Source organism: Rhinoderma darwinii, chromosome 9 (assembly GCF_050947455.1).
Source record: "Rhinoderma darwinii isolate aRhiDar2 chromosome 9, aRhiDar2.hap1, whole genome shotgun sequence".
NCBI lineage: Eukaryota > Metazoa > Chordata > Amphibia > Anura > Rhinodermatidae > Rhinoderma > Rhinoderma darwinii.
Genome location: NC_134695.1, coordinates 73,857,971 through 73,872,999, shown reverse-complemented (window position 1 = coordinate 73,872,999; position 15,029 = coordinate 73,857,971). Strand labels below are relative to the sequence as shown.

General features: G+C 46.7%; 1 protein-coding gene across 4 annotated transcripts in view; it reads right to left on the bottom strand.

Annotated features, from left to right (window-relative positions):
* SBF2 (SET binding factor 2) overlaps positions 1 to 15,029 on the bottom strand; it is a 210,325-nt gene that overhangs the window by 99,173 nt on the left and 96,123 nt on the right. For all 4 annotated transcript variants that reach the window (XM_075838160.1, XM_075838161.1, XM_075838162.1 and 1 more), the window contains exons 4-6: positions 10,482 to 10,604; positions 10,171 to 10,281; positions 8,477 to 8,582 (exon numbers count right to left, since the gene is read on the bottom strand). In XM_075838160.1, coding sequence (XP_075694275.1) covers positions 8,477 to 8,582; positions 10,171 to 10,281; positions 10,482 to 10,604 — 340 coding nt within the window. The remainder of the gene's footprint in view (positions 1 to 8,476; positions 8,583 to 10,170; positions 10,282 to 10,481; positions 10,605 to 15,029) is intronic.

Below are 15,029 nucleotides of genomic sequence, written 5' to 3'. Positions count from 1 at the left end.
AATACACATCGTGCTCCCCAACGAAAATCACAAGTCTCCACCAAAAGCAGAAGAAACCACCACAAGGGCGGCAGAGTCTGAAGTACGTGGTGGACTGTACACAGAAGGTCGCTACATCAGTGTCAGGCGATACAGAGGTCCAGGGCTGTGAGATGCACATGTTTAGAGGAGGGGATTTGCTCCAATGTGCAATGTGCTCAAAGAGCTTTCACAATAAGTGTAATTTATGAGAGAGAAAGGAACGGTTCTAAAAGCGATTAGTAGCTGGATAAATTCACATTGTAACAATTAACCTGCCGTGATACAGCAGGGTGACACATTAATAGCAGGCGCGGCAGATAAAGACCTCAAGAAGACTGATCTGAAAACGTATAAAGTTTAATCATTGAGTAGTGAAAAGTTCTGCAACTAGACTTTGTGTTTCAATTTCTCACAATCTCCAAGATTTCTGCTTGCTGTCAAAGAATGGAAACCTTTTCATCCTGAGGTCTCTGCCACTTAATTCTCACAGGTGAAGATTTGTTACTATGTCACCAGTCTAGATAAATATATCAGCAGCACACACCTTTCTCCTGTCCCGATAGTTTGTTACAGTGTATCAGTGCAGGTCAATTGTTGCAGTCTGAAATTAAGGATTTGAATAAAGAACGGTTTAACAAAAAATGGCGCTTTGGTCTGCAACGCGGGAAAATAACATTATATAAAGGGGCACAATATGGGATTTGAGTAGGACTTTTATAGGAGACGATGGACGTTAATATTAGATGGAATCTCGTTCAGAGGTCACGAACAAGAATGACCGTAAATAAATTTACTATAAATATGTCAACATTGCGGATTTCAGAGAAGCGTTCAGGGCAGGAGGTTGCGCATATTTCTGGAATTACTTACATAAAACTCACAGTTAATGAGTGAACGTCCTGAACTGTGTCCCAGAAGCTCCTGACACTCACCCTGGATAACTATTACACTATGACGCGGCCTGAGCCAGCTGATAAAGGTACAGCGTCCTCAGAAAACGCGTATTATTAAAATAATTTGTTGTGTTTCTCCATATAAAAATGAATGATTAAATATTGCCATTTTAATATCGGCCACTAGATGTCAGCACAATACACGAGTGGAGAAAGGCATCTTGTTTTGCAGCCTGCTGTAAAACTGAACATGATCACTCACTCAGATGGATGAAATGAATAACTCCAACCAAGTGAGGGAACTGCATGTTGTATAGAGATCAATATTCTAAAAAATATTCTGTGAAACTTGCTAGACTCCTGGGCATACTGCAGATGTCCATAGATCCCTGGCACCCATGGTAAGCGAGCTACCTGCTGCTGGTCAGATTCCCTATGTAAGAGTATGGACTGCAGAATTTTAAAGAGCACTTCTCCCTAAAATCAGAAATATCGGTCGTTGAGTCGTCCTCTTCTGTGCGGCTCTTTTCATCGGTCTCTGGGAAAGCTGGGTACCAATACAGCTTCCATTATAACTCCCACAGGGAAATATCATCCAGCTTTCCAATGGCAAACCTGTTATGTGGTGATAAATTCCCTGCTCCAGCTCTGCTGTATTGTCTGATTTACTGGGTTAACTCGAGGAGAGCTCAGTGCTGCCCCTATTGGAGTTCATGGTCATTCTGGTCACTGCACAGCTTTCCTAGATACAGATGGAGCACAGGCTCTGCATCCTCCCCTCTTCTCTAATTATAGACTATAGTGCCCAGATTAGCTGTCCTATCATCTGTCCTGACAGCTCGCTGGGGATCCCCCCCCCTAAGAACGCGCAGACTGGACATTATACATTTTTATTAAAGGATAATTTGACGGAATAGGAATTTCTGGCAGGAGTTGCCGGTCTTACATATGTTAACACCTCCCCGGGGACGGCAAAAATGCTGGAAACATTCACACAATGTGCAGCAACAACCGAAGCGAGGGCGAGATTTATCTACACTTTGCATGGAATCAGACTATTAAAGGGCGCTGCAGTCCTATGTAAACCGTTTCAGTGTCTATTTCTGTAGCTTTCTAATAGACCTTTTTTTTTTTTTTACAAAATTTCTTAGACATCTGCTTGCTGTCAGTGAATTAAAACAATGCAGGAGGCTAAAAGTCTGCACAGATTGAATACTTCTCACACTTATAGGCTGGTCACTATGTATCAGCCTGAAATCCAGGACAGCAGAGAGATGTGTTTAGCACACAGAATCGTCCAGACTGGATACAACTGTAACAAACCCTCAGCTGTCTTCGGTCAAGATGGGTTTTCGGCTTCTGAATGTAAAAAGTTAGTGAAAGCAAACAGAGATCTTGGAAATGGCAAAGAATTGCAACAAAACATATTACAAAGAACTTTACATTAATTTACCAGCAGACGGATGACGATGATCTGAATCTAATTACCAAGAAGAATTATTGTGTTATTTATATGAAAGCAGAGGACGATTCAAGGACATATAGTTGCCGCGGAGGTCACATCTACATTTAATGTACAGGCGGCTATATTCAGGCCAGTCTAATGTGGCGGACATATTGGTTCTGACCCAGCTTTCCCAGAAGCAGATAACCCGGAGAAACGGCATAACAGAATTGTTAATGTTTTGGGATGATGGGAGTGATACACTGCGAGATGAGATCCCATTCGTGAGGCAGGGATATCTGGGACATGACATTGTGACTCAGCAGAATATGTTGGCGCCATTTATAAATAACGGAGCTGCGGGGAGCGGTCAGGGTTGAAGCAGTAAAAAGAACACAAAGGTTTTACTTTAAAAGAAAAATGAAGAGACGAACGATCCAAATTACTGTCAAGAATCCATAATGGACGCCGGCACCGACCGCCAGGCGCATCGCAAATGCCTTCCGCAAACCACAGGTCACACATGCGAAGCTTCAATTTTCCTGCAGCCTCTCGGATGGAGCGACTTCTGAAAGACGCCTCCGTGACATCATGAGGACCTGTGGTGCGTGCGGCCCGGGCCCCCGCAAAGCACGGACTTCATTATTAACCAATAATCTCCACCACGGGGCCATATGACTGACATTAAAAACTAATCAGGGCGCAGGGAATACAATGTATTTGGACCCTCTCGCTGCATTCCTGCGAGTGAACGCCACAATCCAGCCGGCCCGCGTGTTCTGTAAACTGTCCGCCATTGACAGACAAGACACAGAGTCAGAAGTGAGGAGACGGCGTGATGGGAGTGGAGTCACTGCAAATACTGTCCTTAGGTCACGTCCTATACTCTAGTCACATCCAGAGCTGCATTCACAATGCTGCTGGTTCTCTGTTAGTTCTCAGGGTGCAGGAGCAAAATATCTCAGAATGATGAACCTCAGATCTTAGGCGCTCACAGGGAGCAGAGCTTAAATCTGGGGGGGGGGATGCAGGAGCTCATATGATGAACCTCACATGTTGGGGTGCTGGAGGAAACATCTTGGGGTGGAGGGTGATGTGGTGTATAAAACTGGCGCTACACAGTAAAGGTAAACTACAGCTTCCATATTATAATACACCAGAACGTTGTGAAATCTTAGAGGGGCACAATGTACATGAAACCCAGGTGGCAGCAGAGCTTTGAATGCAGCTCTGGAGGGGACTGGAGCAGACAATGCTTTTTAAAATTATTTTGAAGCTCACAAAGACCCCCCCCCCCCCCCCAAGACCATAAAAAAAATCCTCACAAATGGTTGATCGTTCTTCTGTATTCTGAAGTGATGAAATATTCCATGTCAGGTGACACAGGACGATTAATAGGGATCAGATGGCGGAGAGGGGAGCGCAGCCGTCCCTCCCCCATTGTATGCAGCCATTGTGTCCGTGCACTGACCCGTTCCAAACACGCTTCCTCATTAACGACCGGCATGTACTGTATACCGTGTACGAGGCACGTCCGCACTGTACTTTTCCAGGCTGCAGCGAGCTGCGATTATGTAACACGCCGTGAGCGGGATTCACGCTGGTTTATTAGGAGTGGACGACCTCTCTGCTCACAATCCGGGCGACATTTACCCTAAATCTGGGACGTAACTAGGAAAATAAAGGAAATCCTGTATACTAACCCTTCAATCATATCTCCCCATACAATGCTGGGTAACTCTTCAATCATTACATGATGCCTTCTACTCCAGTCACATCCAGATCTGCATTCGCAATCCTACTAGTTGTCCTTGGAAAAAGACTGCAGTTTATCTAAACTTTACTGTCAGACTGCGACCTCAACAACTTAATTCTAATAGACGCCTAATGTCCCACCAGGGAACCCAGTGCAAGGGCGGATGCATCTTTGGATGTGACAGGAGTAGAAGACATATACCAGCTTAGCACCATATTAGTAAAGTATTTGCGAAGTTTCTGAACATTAGATGTAGATTTATTCAGTGACATGTAGCCGTGGGAGCGTGGTTTTGCAATGTTAGCGCAGAATAATCAGATCTGACGTGTGAAGCGGCTGCGTGGATCTGCAGATCATCGCGCCATCATCATTCACGGCACAGGATTTAGTGGCTCGAGAGAAAGTTTTAAGAGGTTAATGTTCTCCAGATACCGTGACCTCATGGCCTTTTAGTCCCGTCTAATGATCGCGGCGTCCCATCAGTCACGGTGCGGCCAGGACAAAATCTGCTCCGCAACGTAAAGAGGTGGAAGGAGAAGTCTCCACATCTAATAAAGTCATTACCAGTGCGTCCCCCCCGGGCAGCAGAGCGGACAGAATAATCATCTTCTTTCTGACCCGTATGAAACGGCATCCAACCAAAATCAAGTAAATAGAAATCCTTGAGCCGTTGTCTTCTGCCAAACTTTTCTAAGTCATATCTGTTCCTGGGAAAGCTGGGTGACTCCTGCTGTGGCCATTATTACTGTTCTTACTGGGGTTGTCATCCAGCTTTACCAGAGCCCTGAATGTTAAATCGACTTCATTACACAGACTGCTATTCAGGACTCTATAAAGCTGAATGTCACCAGCAGTGGCAGCGCTCATCACCCAACGATCCTAGAGACAAATATGACCCTGAAAAGGTCAGCGGTGGTCCCGTCCTGTCAATAACAGTAACCGAAATTATACAGCCCCCAAAAGTTCTGTAACTTTATCATTTACTTTGAGATTCAATTCCTCAACATTTACAAGACTAAAAAAACCTGTGCACACCGAAAACTTCTCACAGCTGAGGATTTGTTACAACTGTATCCAGTCTATACCATCCTGTGAGCTGAAAATCCTGGACTCTAGACTGATACATTTTACCTGCACCGATACATTGTAACAATCCGTCAGGACAGGAGAGAGGTTTGTGGTGCTGATGGGTTTAGCTGACAGAGGATTGTCTAGACTGGATACATTGTAACTTTCCCTCCGCTGTGAGAAGTATTAGGACCGTACAAGTTTTCAGCCTCTAGATGTAAACAAAAAATATTCCCATTCACTGATGGCAAGCAGAGATCTTGAACATGTTGAGGAATGACCGTGTTGGAGTGACTATGGCTTCATGTGCGAAGAGAGCAAACCTATACAAGGAGCTACCGACCCGATCAAGGATGATTCAGAATCCGGAAACTGACCAAGGCTGTCACCCATGCTTTACACTGCAGCTCTGCTTGATCAGATTGGCTGCTGTGTATAAGCACGGGCTCAGCAGGTCTCAGAACATGGAGAGATCATTTCTATTATAGTAAGGAAAGAAGATTATAAACTACAAGCAACTAAATCACCAGTCAGAAAAAAGATGATCAGGAAACCACAGTAGATGGAGGGGAGGAGCCTAAATAAAGGGGAGGAGCCTCGCCATGTAATATTAATGGGGGAGGGGGGGGGGATTTGTGTCTTGCTGCACACCGCCAGATAAACGCCTGACATTAATATTGCTGAGAGTAACAGGGTGGGTCTCCCCATAAATAAGGTGTAAATATCTCCATAAAAATACCTTCCTGTAAAATAAAGGCGTGACGCAGCGTTCGCAGCCAAGGTGACCGGGTCAGCCACGAGGAATGAGAATATTCACACGGCGCCAGTTATTATGTGATGCAGCTTTAAGTGAAGGCAGATGCGTTCTGGCGGGTGTTTGTGATCCCGGAGCCGACCGGAGAGGCGCGATCACAACCTGCAGGTCCTAGAGCTGCCCCTTTAAGAAGTAATGTACCATGTAATACAAGGATGGACACCGTTATTCACGCTTTTTTCCTTTTGTGATGGTGGTGTAGCTTTTTGGGGAGATTAGAGAGTGTGAGCTCCTGGGGGCAGGGATGATGGGAGTGATACATTGTCTGTGATATTGGGAAAATAGATTTTGGGCTCCTGGAGTAAGGGATGTTGGGAGTGATATACTGCATGTGATATAGGGAGATTAGATTGTGAGTTCCTGGGGGAAAGGATGATGGGAGTGATTACTATCTGTGGGCAGTGCGGCAGGATAGGTTGGTGCTATATAAGCAATGGCAAATAAATGCAAAGACGACGCAGCTTCTGACCGGTCACCCAGCTTTCCCAGACTACCTCGTAATGTCTAGTACTGCCATATAACTGAGTATTCGCTGTTCAGGGCTCTAGGAAAGCTGGATGACAGGAGCAAATCTGCCGTGGATTTTCAGTAAAATCTGTGGCTGACATTCTGGATTTCTGCGGCGGAGTCACATCTGGACTAGATTAATTGAAGCTCTGCGGCATAGTGCCAGTCACCCAGCTTTCCCAGGAGCAGATAGTACTAAGAAATCCCTGAATAGGATTTTCCCAGTGTGATGGACGACCCAGGACTGATATTTATTTGGGTTCTTTTATTTTCAGATGTATTTCAAACCTGGCGACCCCGAGTGACAACCAGACGTCTATAGTTCCGGACTCTGGAGCCGTTCTGGCGATTTCCTGATTTAGGACGGTAATGCCTGTTCTGGGAGGTGCGAGGGTGTCCCAGGCACAGAGGGTATTATAATATTACATGATGAAGAGATTGGACTGTAAATATCCCGAGACGTGTGGAGCTCCACCACCCAGGGGGACGAGACCCCCACATCAACTGCACAAGTATGTGCCCCCCTCCCCGGGTCACGGACAGGAGCCCCTCAACGCAAAAGTGGGATTATGCAACTCAGCTGCATCTGTGGTAAACACGGCCCCCACCCCCCCCCCCCAGCGCTTACTGGAAGCCATGATCCCCTGCACCGGACGGGCTCTGCTATGTTACCGTGTAATATAAGATGTGGCCCCCAATAAAGGCTGGAATGCCTGTAAATCACAGACCTGACACAGAAGGACGTTTATACAGGAGAAGCGGTGGGATTTATGGTTCGATTAGTGACAGTAATGGGGGGGGGGGGGGTCCAGGGCGGGGGTCCTGCTTATTTTCTAGCTCAGGCTCTAATAACAGGGGGAGACGCTTACTCTTAAAAATTCTACTTTAATCGACTTTATTAATGGCAGACAATGGAAGAACGACCGAAGAAAAGACGACCGGGAGATTTATTGACGTGATTACCGCGGATCTCTGGTGTAACTCCAGTATAAGGATTATATAGATGACAAACTTCACCCCCCAAAACACAACTTTTATAGGGGTTCCCCACCATAGGTGATTTATTGATAAGATAGGACCGTCATTGGCTGATCGGAGGGGTCAGAGGTCAGATCACTACCTATGATAAGCCCTATTAGGGCACTAATCACCGCCATATGGCCCATAGAAGAGGGGGTCCAAGCGGGTCACACCCCCTCCCAATATTAGCCACAGTGGAGAACAGCGCACGAGCCTGTATTATAGATTATCCCCCTGCAACGTCATCATATGATCTAGATGTCCGGCCCTGGCAGACGTGAGTAGAAGACACGGACTAATGCAGAGGGTCCACAACAAGATCTTCTGCCCTAAGGGGGTCCCGGCTCAATGAACATTTAAAAAGGGAAACATTGGACTGTCAAGGTTCATCATTAATGGGGTGATTCACTTTTAAACTTTCTCGGGTTTCAGTACTTTTTCAAAATCTCTGCTTGCTGTATGCAAATCTTTTTGTTCACATCCAGAAGCTAAAAAAACAATCCTGACCTAATACTATTTACAGCTGAGGGTCTGCTAAAATTGTATCCAGTCTAGGCAATCCTCTGTGAAAAAAGCAGCCTGGACTTCAGACTGATACATTGTAGCAAACTATAAAGATGTGGGCGGCTGATGTACCGGAGGATTGTTAGACTGACACATTGTAACAAACTCTGTGAAGGACGTATTCACTCTGTACAGGCTGAGTGGGTGATTTCTATAGTTTTGATATGAAGTTTTCCCTGACATCTTATTGTTGGGGTTGTATGAGGGGTAAATAAGCCCCTCCTGTAGTAACAGCTGCCCCCCAGCGATCAGTCCGCCGTGGGGGGGGGGGGGGGCTGCCTGAGGAAGGGGATGTCCTGGGAGGATAACCCCATTCTCTTCAATGTAACACCTGATGATAATCTGACCCATGAGAGATAAGCAGAAGGAGCGCCGGGTCATGTCCTCACCTAGTTGCTGGAAGAGCAGCGCCGCGCTGGTCCCCGTCACCGGCAGACTGTCGTACAGAGGCGTCTGGATCAGCTGCCGATCTCCGGCTCCCAGTGAGAAAAGTTTCTGCAGAGAAAGAAGCACAAACGTCACCGTCCTGTCCATGTCTGCCATATGTCCCTCGTCAGATATAGGAGCTGTGCTGTAAAGGGTTAAATGGCTCAATCAAGATATTTAACAATATCTATTCTTTTCTGACCTTTCTGTCTGAGGGACTTTCAGCCCTGCTCATCCTGAGCCTCCTGGTTCATAAATATAAAGCAAGAATTGCAGTGGAGACTGACACACATAAAGGCAGAGTAATAGGAGAAAGGGAAGGGAATATATAAGAAAGCAGATGTATACGGCGGTGCGGTAAGTTTGGTGATCGGCTACATGGGATCGGTTACCGGTGTAGGAGAAGATAACGGAGGGGACTCAGGAGAATTTATTCCCAGGATGTATGTTTAACCCTCTGCGCTCCCACTAGTATTAATAGCTCTCCTGCTCCTAGAAATAGACACGGATCACATGTTACAGGCGACACGTCAACACGCGCTGCTGTGAACGAGTGACACCGGATCCGCAGCGTCTACATGTAGAGTAAGGAGTGAGGATCCCGGGGTGACCCTGAGAGGGGAGATCCATATACTCCACTATACAGAGACCCTTCATGTGTCCACCGCCTCGCCTCGCAGCGCTGCCGTGTTTATACCAAATCCCTGGATTTGGTGAACCCTCCAATTCCACCAGCTCAAGAAAATTAAAAGGGACGACCAAAAAAACTACAGAGAAAAATGCATAAAGAGCCAAACGTGGATCCCTGCCCGGAATAAAACAGAACCACGCGTATCGCTGGGGACTGCGCAGGGCCGGCAGGACGCCATGTGGCTGATGTGGGATCATTTTTAAGGGTTTGGCGCCTTTTCAAATATTAATGTAACGTAACGCCCTGACCCGGTAGATAACTTCTTCAGGAATAGCACGACCCCCGTCCGATCTGTTTTTTGAACTGCGGGGGACAGGGGACCAGGTAAAAAATAGCAGCGCATTGATAAACTTAGCAATCACGTTTCTCTGCAGCGCCACCCCAGGTGAAATGAAGCATTACACAGTGTCCATTCAGATCAATGTGGTGTCTGTGTAATACAGGACGGGTCCTCCAGAGAGAGAGAGACGTTCTATGTAACCGCTATCCATTCCGACCAAGAGATGAGGACCCTGAAGTGAGGAGCCCCCTCTAAAACTCCCTAATAGGGTCCATGGAAATAGGTTTTCCAGACTGGACAATGTCAGGTTGGGGGAGGTAAGGGAGCCATGATTATGGAAGGGGGCGCCATATAAGCTTTGGGAAAGTCTCTCTGTTTCTGAGCTGACCGGTAGACAAGAATAATGTTCACGTTCACTGACCACAAGCGAAGATATTGCAAATGGTGAAGAATTGAGACACGTCGTCTGTTCGAAAGTTTCAGCACTTTTCATTATACGGTGATTAACGTTTATTAGCATAAAAACTGAAAATCCTTTTAACATGGGACAGCAAGGTGACAGAGGCGGCCCAGATATGAGAAACAAGGCGGTGTAGACCAGGCTCCGTCCTCCAGACTAAATATGATGGTAAAACTAGAATGGAATACAACTGTGCCCCTACTGGAGAAATACAAAACTGCATTACCTGCGATCCACCGGCTGATGGGATGATACAGGTGACGAGGTTTGCGACCAGGTTCTCTAGAGACACGTTCAGACTGTCCACATAAACCGTATAGATCAAACCAAGGCAGGCCTGCAAACAGGAGCGAAAAACACAATGTAAAGGAGGAAAGTCATTCTCTATAGGGGCTGCAGACATGGCATGTTATAGTATGCACAGCACCAATCACTAGCTCTGTAGTTAGAGCGCAAGCTCTTCTGTCAAGGACATCAATACTAATCTCTGCACACGGCACTGGCTGCTTATTGTAAATTCTAGATTGTTGTACTGACCCTGAAGATTTCTTGATAGTCTAATCTGGACACGAGCACCAAACTTTTAGGAGCAAACACTTGTGCAGGTTGAATTAAACCGGAGTCCTCCTCGTCCCCATCACGGTGATCGCGCTTTGTTCCCTGAAAAGCATAAACAATATATTAATTAATCTCAAATAAAACAAAATTCCCAATTAGAGAATAAAACATTGTAAATACTCAGACAAGTCTGAAGGGTTGTTCAACATTTACTAAGAAAAAACAGCAAGGACTTCAATGAGATTGCAGCCTATCCATTCACTAGAGAGCAGCGGTGACATCACTGAGAATGCAGCCTATCCATTCACTAGAGAGCAGCGGTGACATCACTGAGAATGCAGCCTATCCATTCACTAGAGAGCAGCGGTGACATCACTGAGAATGCAGCCTATCCATTCACTAGAGAGCAGCAGTGACATCACTGAGAATGCAGCCTATCCATTCACTAGAGAGCAGAAGAGACATCACTGAGAATGCAGCCTGTCCATCACTAGAGAGCAGCGGTGACATCACTGAGAATGCAGCCTATCCATTCACTAGAGAGCAGCGGGGCCATCACTGAGAATGCAGCCTATCCATTCACTAGAGAGCAGAAGAGACATCACTGAGAATGCAGCCTATCCATTCACTAGAGAGCAGCGGTGACATCACTGAGAATGCAGCCTATCCATTCACTAGAGGGCAACGGTGACATCCCTGAGAATGCAGCCTATCCATTCACTAGAGAGCAGAAGTGACATCACTGAGAATGCAGCCTATCCATTCACTAGAGAGCAGCGATGACATCACTGAGAATGCAGCCTGTCCATTCACTAGAAAGCAGCGGTGACATCACTGAGAATGCAGCCCATCCATTCACTAGAGAGCAGCGGTGACATCACTGAGAATGCAGCCTCCCATCACTGAGAATGCAGCCTATCCTTTCACTAGAGAGCAGCGGTCACATCACTGAGAATGCAGCCTATCCATTCACTAGAGAGCAGCGGTGACATCACTGAGAATGCAGCCTATCCATTCACTAGAGGGCAACGGTGACATCCCTGAGAATGCAGCCTATCCATTCACTAGAGAGCAGCGGTGACATCACTGAGAATGCAGCCTGTCCATTCACTAGAAAGCAGCGGTGACATCACTGAGAATGCAGCCCATCCATTCACTAGAGAGCAGCGGTGACATCACTGAGAATGCAGCCTCCCATCACTGAGAATGCAGCCTATCCTTTCACTAGAGAGCAGCGGTCACATCACGGAGAATGCAGCCTATCCATTCACTAGAGGGCAACGGTGACATCCCTGAGAATGCAGCCTATCCATTCACTAGAGAGCAGAAGTGACATCACTGAGAATGCAGCCTATCCATTCACTAGAGAGCAGCGGTGACATCACTGAGAATGCAGCCTGTCCATTCACTAGAAAGCAGCGGTGACATCACTGAGAATGCAGCCCATCCATTCACTAGAGAGCAGCGGTGACATCACTGAGAATGCAGCCTCCCATCACTGAGAATGCAGCCTATCCTTTCACTAGAGAGCAGCGGTCACATCACTGAGAATGCAGCCTATCCATTCACTAGAGAGCAGCGGTGACATCACTGAGAATGCAGGAGATGGCAGATACAGAGATACAGCCAAACTAGCAGTAATACAACCCGTATCTACTCTGACATGACTGAGCTCAGCCCAGCCTGCACCCCCTGCACACAGGACTCCTGTTGTTCTGTGAAGATTTATAGCCAATGTTTGGAATGAGATTGTGGTCGGAGTCTGGAGCAGAACTAACCGGCCTCTTGTCATGTTACAGGTTTGATGTCAGCAGATTAGATCTGGTAAGTGACAGGAGGAGAGTCATTGCTGCGGGGTCCCTGCTGTCCGGATAGTAGATGAGTCGTCCTTGGGAAGCGCATAATTCTTCAGGAGTAGAAAGGCGACTGAACAGCCTGACAACGTTTTATCTATTCAGATCTGATCTGTCAGCGCTCGCTGCAATGTCGCCTGGGAAATTAACGAGGCCTTCACCGTGTACAAAGCTCGTCTGGGAATATTCTGCTGGTGGAAGAGTCCGCGGTTCCCACAGATCATTCCGCTGATTGTCTCAACACCAATCATTGCGCCATTGTACCATCAAGACCAAAACGTATCAACTGGACGATCGTCCAACGTCTACATAAACTGCTATAAATGATGATATAATCTAATAACCACACAAGGATGAGGTTCCCGTCATATGCATTCCTCTCCTGAAATACTCTGTGCAGCTGGAGGAACCTGCTCCTTCCCCTAAGTAATTATCCTTCTGTTATTTCCCACAAGATCAGCATGCTCCTCTCCTGAAATACTTAGTACTGCTGGGGGGTCCCGGCTCCTTCCACTATGTAATTCTCAATCGGTGACATCCCACAAAATTAGCACACTATGCTCCTGAAATACTCTGTGCTGAAAGGACTTTAATTACCTGATCGGCCTAAATCACTCCTAAATTGGGAACCCCAAGATACTAGAAATAGAGGTTTTCTGGTCTTACGAAAATAAAGATGAATCACTGTAATAGAAAGTTGCGTAATGTTCTAATATCGCACTGTTTTCAAGATCTCTACTTGCTGTCAGTGAATAGAAACATTCCCTGCCCTCATTTCAATTGTATCCAGTCTTGACAATCCTCTGTGAGCACAACAGCCCTGGATTTCCTCTTCATCAGCTGTGTGAGCAGGACTAGGCAGATTGGAGACAATGACGCATCTATTTTCCAACTGGTCCTTGTTTTCTGTGTATCGCTGGAGTCAGAATATTCGGCGAGTAGTGGAAAATTCCAGCGCTGCTCCGTTATATAAGACGACACCTGACCTCGAATAAAACGTGCGCAGCCAGAAAACAGCAATTTATCAAACCAGGAGTCAGTGAGTGGAAACCGTCCAGCAGTAAATGGCGTGCTCCTCAGCGCTCTGAGACAATGTTTCGGTGTCGTTGCTAGCAACAAAAGACTTGTGAAGGGGACAGATGACAGGGGTTATAGTCCTCTATATATTTCCTTCAGGAAGCTACTTCCACGACACTTCATCATCCGTAACAAGTACAATCTTATAATCCAGCAATTTTAAAGGGACAGTAGATTTAGGTATCTCGATGCCTGAAAAGTCCATTCTCGACGGCTCATTTCGTTCTACGTCCTCCCACAATTCCATGGGGAAGATTTCATGTTCATACTGAGCCTCCTGGTTCATGAACAGAACACTAGAAATACACGGACAGAAAAGACTGACACCTATGCAGAAAAATCATGAGGAGAGAGAAAGCAGAGGGGGGTGTAATTCTGCTGAAGACTGTACATGGCATTCAGGATCTGTGGAAAGCTGGGTGACATCTGATGTGAATGACATTCAGGGTCTGTGCAAAGCTGGGTGACACCCGATGTGCATGACATTCAGGGTCTGTGGAAAGCTGGGTGACAACCGATGTGCATGACATTCAGGGTCTGTGGAAAGCTGGGTGACACCCGATGTGCATGACATTCAGGGTCTGTGGAAAGCTGGGTGACACCCGATGTGCATGACATTCAGGGTCTGTGCAAATGCAAATCTGTAACCCGCAGGTCGATAGTGTAATGGGACCCTCATCGCTGAATGACTGGGAACCTCAGCATAGCCTGCTGCTGGGGGTTGTGCTCCTATGATCAGCCTGTCACACCACGTCCAACGGCATCTTCTCCCCCTTTAAGGGCATTTTTAGCTGGTAAGGTGCCCCCCAGCTCCACCCTAATAGTAAGAGGCATAGAGGAAGAGACGCTGCAGCTTGCCGGCCCCCCTCCAGCTTCTTAGAAGATGCAACCACTTCATTTTTTCTTATTTCTTCTACACGGCCACCCCAAAATTAATGTATGAGGTTATTATTAAACTGGCACCCAAGAGCAGCAATGCAACAAGATTCAGCACATAAGAGAGACATGGAGGACCCCCCTGTATGCCCGACGATCATTGTGGGGTCCTGTAACCCAGCCAATTGCAGCGAATGGGGCACAATTTTAGAACCAAAAGTGTGACTCCTTTAATGAAAGCTTTAAGCCGCCGCGGGAGCCTGACAATGTGAATATTACAGCGATACGTCACGACTGACTCTGCGGACTTCGCTCTGCTCATCACGAGCCACCTGATTCAGGGATAGAATGCAAAAACTTTAATGAGACAAAAGACTGACACTTATATGGACAAATCAGTAGTGAAGAGGGATCAGAGGGAGGGGGTGCACGTGGCATTCAGTCGCCTTCTCCAGGCTGGCTGAGTTTTGTATCGGACCGTCCTCGCTGAGCCCGCGCTCCTTCTCGGCCGTCCTGTTTATCACAGATGTTTCATCTCTCGTGTCTGTTCTGGATCACACAATGTTTTCATTCTTTATTCATCCCTATGGATTAGACCTTGCCAGAGCCAGAGATACAAATGGACGGCTGTTTATTCCTATCACTCCACGTTCGACACAGACGGGTAGAGTCAGGAAAGCAGCGGTCATTCGTTCAGTGCCTCCAGAGCTGTGGCCCCATT